Consider the following 9306-nt stretch of genomic DNA (forward strand, 5'->3'; position numbering starts at 1 on the left):
GGTGAAGCTCTGGAATCCTTTCCAACTGTATTCCAAGAGTTTCAGGTGAATTAAGTTATTTGAAAACTAGATTAGATTGAGAGAGCTTGACTTGACGGATCAAAATCTTTATGGAACTGCAACCTAAGTTTTCTATTTTCTACTGTGCCACATTGCTTTAGATACGCTTAATATTTGTTACTATTGTGATGTTATTGCTCCATATTACTGAAAGTGACATTTGGGGGGGGGGGGCTGCAGAATATTGAACAGACCGTTAATTCTTAACTAACATTTCTGGTGCATCTTTTCTTCAGGATTTCAATGAAGATTTTTCTGAATTGGATGGCATCATCCAACAGCGCAGACAAGAGATGGAAGAATCCAGCAGCACTGGTTCTCAAACTCCAGAACTGGAAGCCTTCCAAGGTTTGAATAATAAACTGTTTCTTTACTATCCAGAAGCAGAAACTGCAGTCTTTTATCTAGGAATTTAGAGCACTTTCCCAGAGGCTACATACACTCTGTACATTTAAAGCTCATTACTTCCTCCAAAGAGTCCTGGGAACTGTGCTTTGTTCAGAGTGCTTGAAATTATAGCTCTGTGAGGGGTAAACTGCATTTCCCAGGTTCCTTTGGGAGATACCATGTGCTTTAAATATGCTTTAAAAGTATGGTGTGCATGGAGCCAAAGAGCGGGAAATGTGGTGGTTGTTTATGTAGTACTTTTTAATGTGTAAAAAGCTTTAAATTCTTTGTAGTGGTATCAACACATATGTAAGACCTGTCCATATAAGGCCTGGTTTTTATTGTATGGAGGGGAGGGGTCAGGCACAGTTTGACACATATTGGCACTTGTCCAAGAGAATTAATAGGTTAGTCCCAACATGCTCTGTGTAAAATCACACTGTGGATTGAAGTATTAGCTATTCAGTAGCACCAAGGGAACATAATTGTGTGAAGCCTCATCTTGAGGTTGCAAATTCAGTTTTCGAGCACTTAGGCCAAATCAATGTCGTCTCAACATATTCATGCTGATCAGGAATGCTGGAAGTTTCTTTATACCATGTCAAACCATTGGTCCTTCTGGCTCGGAGTTGTCTACATAATGACTAGCAGTAGATCTCCAGATTTCTGCCAGGTCCTTTCCCAACAGTGCTTGGAGACACCAGGGATTGAACCTGGGACCATACAAAACATATACACTACACTGAGGTACAGGCCACTTGTCAGTGTTTTGATCAAACACCTTCATACTTTTAGAAGCCACCACCATCGGACATCTCCTCTCTTCCCACCCCCCACAAATGTGCAGAATCCAGGCAAACCATTTTTGCCTCTTGGAATCCTGTGCTGAAGTATTATGCAGACTACACTAAAATCTTAATCAATCTGGTTGTTAAGCATCTGATCCATGGTTCTGACAACCACAAAAATTATGGATGTAAGACACGTCCTACTGAAATGAGGCTAACTTCACAGTAATGTTTATGCACCTGCATTGCACTTTGTGGTGTTATGCAATGCCTTGAGTTGTTCACAACTCCCATTATGCCTGATAATTGGCCATGCTGGCTGGGAATGATGGGAATTGTCATCTGATAACATCTGGAGTACACCGCATTGGTTATCCCAATACTGCATGCATTTGTTTTTAGTTTGAAATGCTTGTTCTTCAACAGATTACCATGTTGTTGAGACCCAGACTCATCTGAAAACCTCCAGGGTGGAGTCAAAGGCTGTCCATACAGATGTTAAGGCTAAATATTTGTGCGATGATAAAATCAGGAATCTTCCAAGAAATGGTAAATAGAGCAAATCCCCATTTGAAGCTGGTGTTGTGGGCTAGGCTGATAGATCCAAGCAGGGTTGGATTTCAGCAATTGAAAATGACCATAGGTTGAATCCAGAAATGGCCTTGTATATGTGGAGGCTCCCTATATTACACATTGTGCAGAACACTGGGAGTGAAAAGTGAAATTACTTCTGCAGGTGTTCTTCTACTTGTGCAAGAACTTATGCAACCTCTTGCCCAAGCAGAAGCCAGAGAACTGCTACAGAATCTACCTCTGATAGCACTAACTCATATGAAAGTATTTGTCAAACAAAGCTAGCAGCTGCTTCTCTTCTGCTCACATTTTTGTGGATCCAGCTCATAGTGGCAAAAAAAAATATGTATACAGACTTTCACAGTTTTATTTGATCTTAATTTTTGAGGCAAAATTCTGGAAAGATGCAGGAGATGATCACATATGCAAACCTCCCGATAGAATGTGACATACAAAGCAGAAAGGTGAAAATCAGCGTTTCGGTAGGGAGAATGCCTGTTGTAGGTAGGAAGTGAGGAAGGAATGGGCAAAGACTGCACCCATAATTGGAAACTTCTCCCAGCTATGTGTTCCTTTGGTTTACAGCTGGAGTCTACTTATGACACCAGATCTTGCTCTGTGCAGGTTCCGCTCCATGTAGTACAATCATAGCCTTGCATATTTCTAGAATTCCTTTCTTTGCCCCACTGTTCTAAATAATATCCCATTCAGATCAACTTACAGTTTGGAGTGCTGTCTTACATATGGCTGAGAACATTAGCTCATCAGTCTATTAACCACATATTTAAGCTGTAGGTTTTAATCAAGGCTTCCTTAGGTATAAAGGTGCCCAGTGCTGATGGCTTAATTCCAAACAATGTGCTCAGTTGATTTAGAGCATAATCATATTGCATAATAGACGAAGCCAGTTACCCTTCATTAAGTGGCTTCAGAGCATAACCTGAATTAACATATTGTAATATTTTTAATTAGTGAGGAAGAAACAACAACAGTCAACTTGCACCCTACAGTCATTTGGCAGTTGTTGTCTTATGGAGCGTGTCTGGTCGTATCATTTTCAGATGCTTCAATAAATATTTTATTCTTCTCATAGCTCCTCCTCCTAGAATCCTTGGAGTCCTTTACAGAGTGAATTACCAGAAGTTTTTGACTGTGAACCACATACTTATTCTCTATGCAATTCTGTAAGTATATATAACCCATTCCCCAAACTGCAAGGTTGCAAAAGCAAGACTCTGGGAAACTTTGCTGGCTTAAATCTGGGGTGCTTTCAGAATGCTGGGCTCCCTGTGGCTAAATAAACGGCTTGCACATTCTCTCCCCCCCCCCCCATTAGCTGCACACCAGTAAAGAATCTGAATATGTTCCACAGTACAAATTTCCATTGCGGAAAATGGAAGCAAAAAATGTGTGACCTTTATAAATTGCTCAAGAGTTGTGTTATATGGATAATAGGCTTGTGCGATTTTCTAAAAGCATTTTGCCGGACTCCTGGAGGCTAACTGAAAGGAAATTGAGGGATATTTTAAAAGACCATGGGTGAATTGAAACAGCCAACAACATTGCAAACCAGGTTGCAGATATGTAGGTTGGTGGAGTAGACAGCAGTAGAGCTTCACTGTATACATTCTGCTGTCTTCTGGGGTGATATCAGCTGGTTCCCCGGCTGCAGCAAGCGGTGGAGGGTTAAGCACCATTGCATCTTTTAAATAAGGCATAGCTACCTTGCTGCCCTCCTGATGTCATTGGACTACAACTCCCATCATTCTTGACCATTGGCTGTGCTCACTAGAGCTGATGGGAGTTCTAGTCCAGCATTATATTCTTAGCCGCCTCTGTTGTAAAGGTGAAGATCTGGATGAGTTTATATTACCAAATGGAAAACACTTGAGGAAAAATACCTGCAATGTCACTGTGAAAGTCTTTTTGCACAATTGAGCTTTGCTGTCTGAAATTGAGAGACATCAGCTTAATGGGGTGGAAATTTAACTGTTAAATTCCTAATAATGTTACATGGCTAAATGAATGTAACAGCAATTTGGTGTGTGGTGATCAAGTGTGGTTTTTTTGTCCTCAATCCACCTCTCCTACAGTGTTTGTGTACTCATTTTCTCGACTTTCTACATGAGATATAAAATCTACATTCTGGAAGAGCAGCTTGGCACCATGGCTTCCTATGTGGATTCACATCCCCACGTGTAAGAATGATTTTGTTGTTGGAATCTTCTTTATCTTTCCATTTTTAATACTATAGTCATCCTGCTAGACCTAGCTTCATCATCATCTATCCCATAGTTTCTCCCCTGGGGTTAGGCTTTCATTCTCTTCTTCAAGCAGTCATTTTAAATCTGCACTTACATGAGAGTAATTCCCATTGCATTTAATAGGACTTTTTCTGAATAGACATGTATACGATTGCATGTGCATAGTGCACATTATTTTTGGTGTTTTGATCTTTAACTGACATGAGGTAAAACTGTAAAATTTAATCCAGTGCTATATTTCTGTACATTCTCATTCTAGTTGCTTACCTCACTATCTCACAAAACTCCAGACATCTCCTTTGTGCATTTTTAAATTGTCTTCTGCTTCCCTTTCCCCACATTTACTTTCCATTTCAGATATCCAATAAAAGAAGGTCTAGGATCTCAACTGCCTCTTAACATTGTTGGTCTCTCTGAGGAGCTAACAGCTAATCTTATCAAACTGGAAAAGGTGACTAATACAGAACTGTGTAACTAAGAATTGTTGTGTTTTTAAAAAAGTTTCCCAAGGTAGCCAGACCTTCCAAGTCCTAGAAGAGGGATGGGGAACCTGTGATGTTGGACTCCAACTTCCATCAGCCCCAGGCAGCATGGCTAACAATCGGGGATGATGGGAGTTGTTGTCCAACAACATCTGGTGGGCAAAAAGTTCCCCATTCCTGTCCTAAGAAACAGCTGCTGGTCTGTATGAGCATGGAAAGTGAAATTAATGTTTATAAGGGTGGCATGGTGCTTAACAACCATTCCCAAACCCTTAGCACTGCTTTTGTGCCAGCCCATTTGGCAAAGTAGTGGGGGAAATTCCTACCTGAAGGTTAGGGGAACTGGATCCATAGGCTACTTTGACAGGTGGTAGGGCTGCCTACCTGTCAGTCGCCTGATCTCACCATGACAGGCAAAGCGTTTTCCTTTGCTTATATGTCTTGATTTCAAACCATGGTGGTCAAAGGGAATATGAAACTGAATTGTGCAAAGGAATCAGGGCTTGCAAGTCTCACTTTTTTCCAGAATTGGCTCCACATAGCAGCTCCAAGTAGCACTAATCCATTTGGTGCCAACTTAAATGGCGGCAGATACAAGCCCTGCTTGACAAGGAACAATCTCAGGTGCACTTTAAGATGGCTAGATTCTTCCTTTGCAGCTGCATCCTTACCTGTCACACACCTGCCCTAGCTCCCAAAGCTCTTGTGAGTTTTATTTACAAATAATTTTCATAATTTCTTACAGCTCACTATAAAAGGGCTCTTGGTGGGAATGATTTTGCATTAGCAAAACGCAACATAAGACTTCCACAGAGCTTCTAATCGTTACCATGGCACTGAGGCTTCTACGGAGGACAGAAAATTTGCCCTTGTGGAGAGCTGGAACAGAACACGTTAAGCCCTTTTGTAATGTGCAAACGAGCCCTTCATATTTATATGACAAACTGCAAATCCTGCCTTTCTACTTAAAAGAAAAGCCTTAATCAGTCACTCTGTTTCCCAAACAATGTTGTACTTCCAATGGACAGGGGCTTTATTTCTGCCATTTGTTATCAGGAGATTTGCTTGTCTAGTTTCCTGCTCCCTGCAGATGGTACCCATTTAGGTTCATTTGCTAACAGTCGAAACAAATGAACTTGCTAACCTCTACCAGGGAGATTGAATGGAGCCTAAAACTAGGTGTGGAGGCCCCTTCACACTGCAGTGTACAAATCTCAGTTACAATCAAGTTAATTCAGACCAAGAGGTTTTCCCCTGAGTACTTTTCTATTTGGTGTTGAACTTCCCCAAGAATAGTTCGACATCCAAAATTCAAAATGTTACGTGATGACGTGGTTCAGAAACCACAGAACACGTTGTCTATTTGCTGCTGCTGCTTTTCTGCAATATGTTCACTAGTATAGATAGAGGCAATAGACCAGAGATGGGGAGGCTGTGGCCCTAGAGATGTTGCTGACTCCGCTTCCATCAGCCCAAGCCAGCAGGACTAGTGGTGAGTTGCAGCATCTCAAAAGGCCACAGGTTCCTCACTCCTAAAACAGACAACAGAAACCTTCTAAGGTATTTCTGTTGCCCATCAACAAATACTCAGCACACAAAGACGAACAGAATCTTCATAGACCTTGGGGAAGAGGCACTCGAAGCATGCTAGTTGACCTCAGGATACTTTCCCCAGTGATTCTCCATTTAAAAGCATCCCTGAGGATGGATAAGAACTGTTTGTGCAAACCATTGCTACAGAGTTTATAGAATTTAATTTACGGGCTGCTTGGATTTAACTGGATTGAGTGCCTTGACTTCATAGAGCATACTCCAGTTAAGCAAAGCGTATGACACTGGGCTGTTCATCTGTTGTACAAGTGGCTGCAAGTTTTATCCAAATCCTTTCTCTTGTATTTTTCTTTCCTTATTAAAGATCCAAAGCAATTTACAAAAGCTACTTGAAGATGGTGAATGAGTTGCCAGCTACCTTCATTCGTACTTCATTTCCTTCCTGATAAGTAACTCTAAATGTGACATCAGACTCTGCTGGCCAGGGTGTTATGTCCTTCAACTGACTCCAAAAACTTCACTCTCCACTTGACCGTGGAAGTTTGAATCTGTGCAATAAAGTGTCTCTATTCAGAGGATGATGCCTTTCTATTACCTATAACGTTGTGAATAACTGGGAAGACTGATCTTGGTGCTTTGTTATATTACTTAAATCCACAGTAATTCTACTTTCTTTGTGTGACTTTCAGACTTAATATTGTGTGACTAAGAGTAATGCTTGGTGCGGATGTATCATTTGCTGTACAATCATGTCTGGAAAGTTATGTGTCTTTCACATGCATGTATTGCCCAGCTTGTTTCACTTTTCTTTTTGCCGAAACAGAAATTGGGCACGTGACCGACGTGTTAATCAGCAGGACCCAATGGGCTTCATTCTGCGAGGTGCTGAGCAAAACACCGTTCCCACTTTGCTCATGTTCTTCACTGGTAGGAGGGGACACATTCCGTGCAGACTTGCCAAATGGCCCTATTCTGCATGCCATTCTGCTGTCAACGAAATGTAGCAATGAGTAAAGTTTTTCTGGAAGAGCATCCATTGCTAATGGGCCACCCCCCCCCCAAGTCAGAATGTTCTTGAAGGCTCATTAGCAAGGCTAATTGAAAAGCTGACAACCCTAGTTGCATAGGGTTGGTCCAGATGATGGATGGGTGCGTTAAACTTGGTCTGGGCCTAACCCATAAATTTTACTGGAGCAGGAATATACCAGCAGCATTTAGCCCATTTAACTGGTCTGCAGATACCTAAATTAATAATTGCTTTCATGTACTTAATTTCTGTATCAGTATATCTGACACCTAATTACCGTATTTATTTTTGAAAATGCACTTGAAGTACTCCAAAAACTGACACAGTTCAATTAATAGCATATCATTCATATATATATATATATATATATATATATATATATATATATATATATATATATGGAATATCACTATCGTACAATTTTGTTCATTAAGTTGATTTCTATGGAAGCTGAAGTGGAATGACAGACCCTTTGCCCTTACAGACTCAATGAAGTGAGGGTGTCTGGATTGCCCCCAGGTGGAATAATTTATAAACTGGCTAAAGCTGCAGTCCTAACCTTTCAGTAAGCACCACTAATTTAAAAGGAGTCCTGAGTAGGCATGGTTAAGATTGCACTGTAAATTGGCCAACTTGGATTTCAGTTTAGTCCCAAATGAAGGTTTTTTTAAAAAAACTAAAATCATATTGACTCTAGGTACATGTGTTACTAGGTTTGGGGATTGCAATCTGTCATTTAATTGTGTTGCTTTCATTCACTCTGTTGGAAGAATGGCTAGCTAGTGATTACAAATTCTCAAAGATTATGTGATGGTATATAAATTCAATTTTTATTAATAATAATAATGGTAACTCCATGGTATTTTGATCTACAATGGAACCATTGTTTTTAGTGCTGTGTTGGCAATTTCTCCTGCATTTATTCCAACCATTTCCCATCAATGTGAAAAGTAATTGCATTAGGACATTTCCAAATGAACAGGACAGAAAAATGGAAGCTTCTTCTACAGAAGAAACAAATTTTTGAGAAACTGAAGGACAAATAGCAACACAGCAACACTTTTTGCCACTAGAATATCCATAGCCCATATTCTGCCGCATACTACTGTCTTCACAGTGCCTTACCAGTGAAAAACCTGGTAATTCATTAGTTTTAGCCAGATGAGTTGGTTCATATTAATATTATTTAAAATAACTCAGATCTATAAAATACAGTGTTTTCTTTACATAGTAGAGAGACTACCTTATCATTTCTGTGAAATGTAACTTATTCATTTTTAAAATAAACTTTCTAAAACTGCAGTGTGTGTGCGAGTATGTATTCAAGTGTGTCTAACCTGGAAGCTAATTCTGCACGTGGTTAGCTGATGGCAATCTGAACATGAGACAGGGTGATAATGGCTGCCAAAAAAAAAAAAAAAAGAGGCTAATGAGATCAAAACCTGCTTTAAGAGAAGCATCGTTTACAGGGAAGGGGTGTAACAGTTCTACTTAATTCTGCTCATGCCATCTGAAGTACTGTGTCCAGTTCTGGCTGCCGTACTTTAAGAAGGATATAGACAGAAAGGAATGGGTTCAGAGGAGGGCTCTGAGGGTGGTCAGCACTATGGAAAATGTTGAAGGCACAGAGAAGGCTTAGCTTGGAGAAGAGAGTGGGAATATGTTAGCAGCACTCTCCAAATACCTAAAGGGCTGTCACATAGAAGAGGGCAAAGACTTGCTGTCTGCTGCTCCCAAGGACAGGACTAGATCTAAGAGGCTTAAGTTACAGGAGGATGGATTTCTGCTGAAGCTTAGGAGAAACTTCTTCACGATAAGAGCAGTTCATCAATGGGTCCAGTTACCTAGGGAGGTGATGAGATCTCCCTCACTGCAAATGAATAGACATCCTCTGGGTATGCTTGAGCTCTGGATTTCCTGTATTGAGCAGGGAGTTGGACAAGACACACACACCCCATTCTTTGATTGTAGCATTGGGTCATACGGAGATATGAAGTGTAATAGAGGCCTTGGGTAATATTCTACGTGCAAATGAAGTCATCTGTGGATGCCAGGCAATTTTATGTAACCAGAGTTTTAGAGAAATCGTTTCCGAAGACAAATATTGCAAATACTGTTACTGGACTACTGGGATAGCTCAGTCAGTAGAGCATGAGACTTTTAATCTCAGGATT

At 40.5% G+C, this 9306-nt stretch overlaps 1 protein-coding gene across 3 annotated transcripts in view; it reads left to right on the plus strand.

The window, feature by feature from the left end:
* The window catches only part of GRAMD2B (GRAM domain containing 2B), a 53310-nt gene extending 46629 nt beyond the window's left edge, over positions 1–6681 (plus strand). For 2 of the 3 annotated variants that reach the window (XM_080972909.1, XM_080972907.1), the window contains 6 exons: positions 297–408; positions 1662–1784; positions 2902–2992; positions 3902–4006; positions 4430–4523; positions 6470–6681. In XM_080972909.1, the coding sequence (XP_080829035.1) occupies positions 297–408; positions 1662–1784; positions 2902–2992; positions 3902–4006; positions 4430–4523; positions 6470–6511 (567 nt within the window). In that variant the 3' untranslated portion in view covers positions 6512–6681. The remainder of the gene's footprint in view (positions 1–296; positions 409–1661; positions 1785–2901; positions 2993–3901; positions 4007–4429; positions 4524–6469) is intronic. The other variant, XM_080972908.1, reaches the window with a different exon arrangement.
* Positions 6682–9306: the final 2625 nt, after the last annotated feature.

The sequence above is a fragment of the Podarcis pityusensis genome (genome assembly GCF_964106645.2).
Source record: "Podarcis pityusensis genome assembly, chromosome: 11".
NCBI classification, from domain to species: Eukaryota; Metazoa; Chordata; class Lepidosauria; order Squamata; family Lacertidae; genus Podarcis; species Podarcis pityusensis.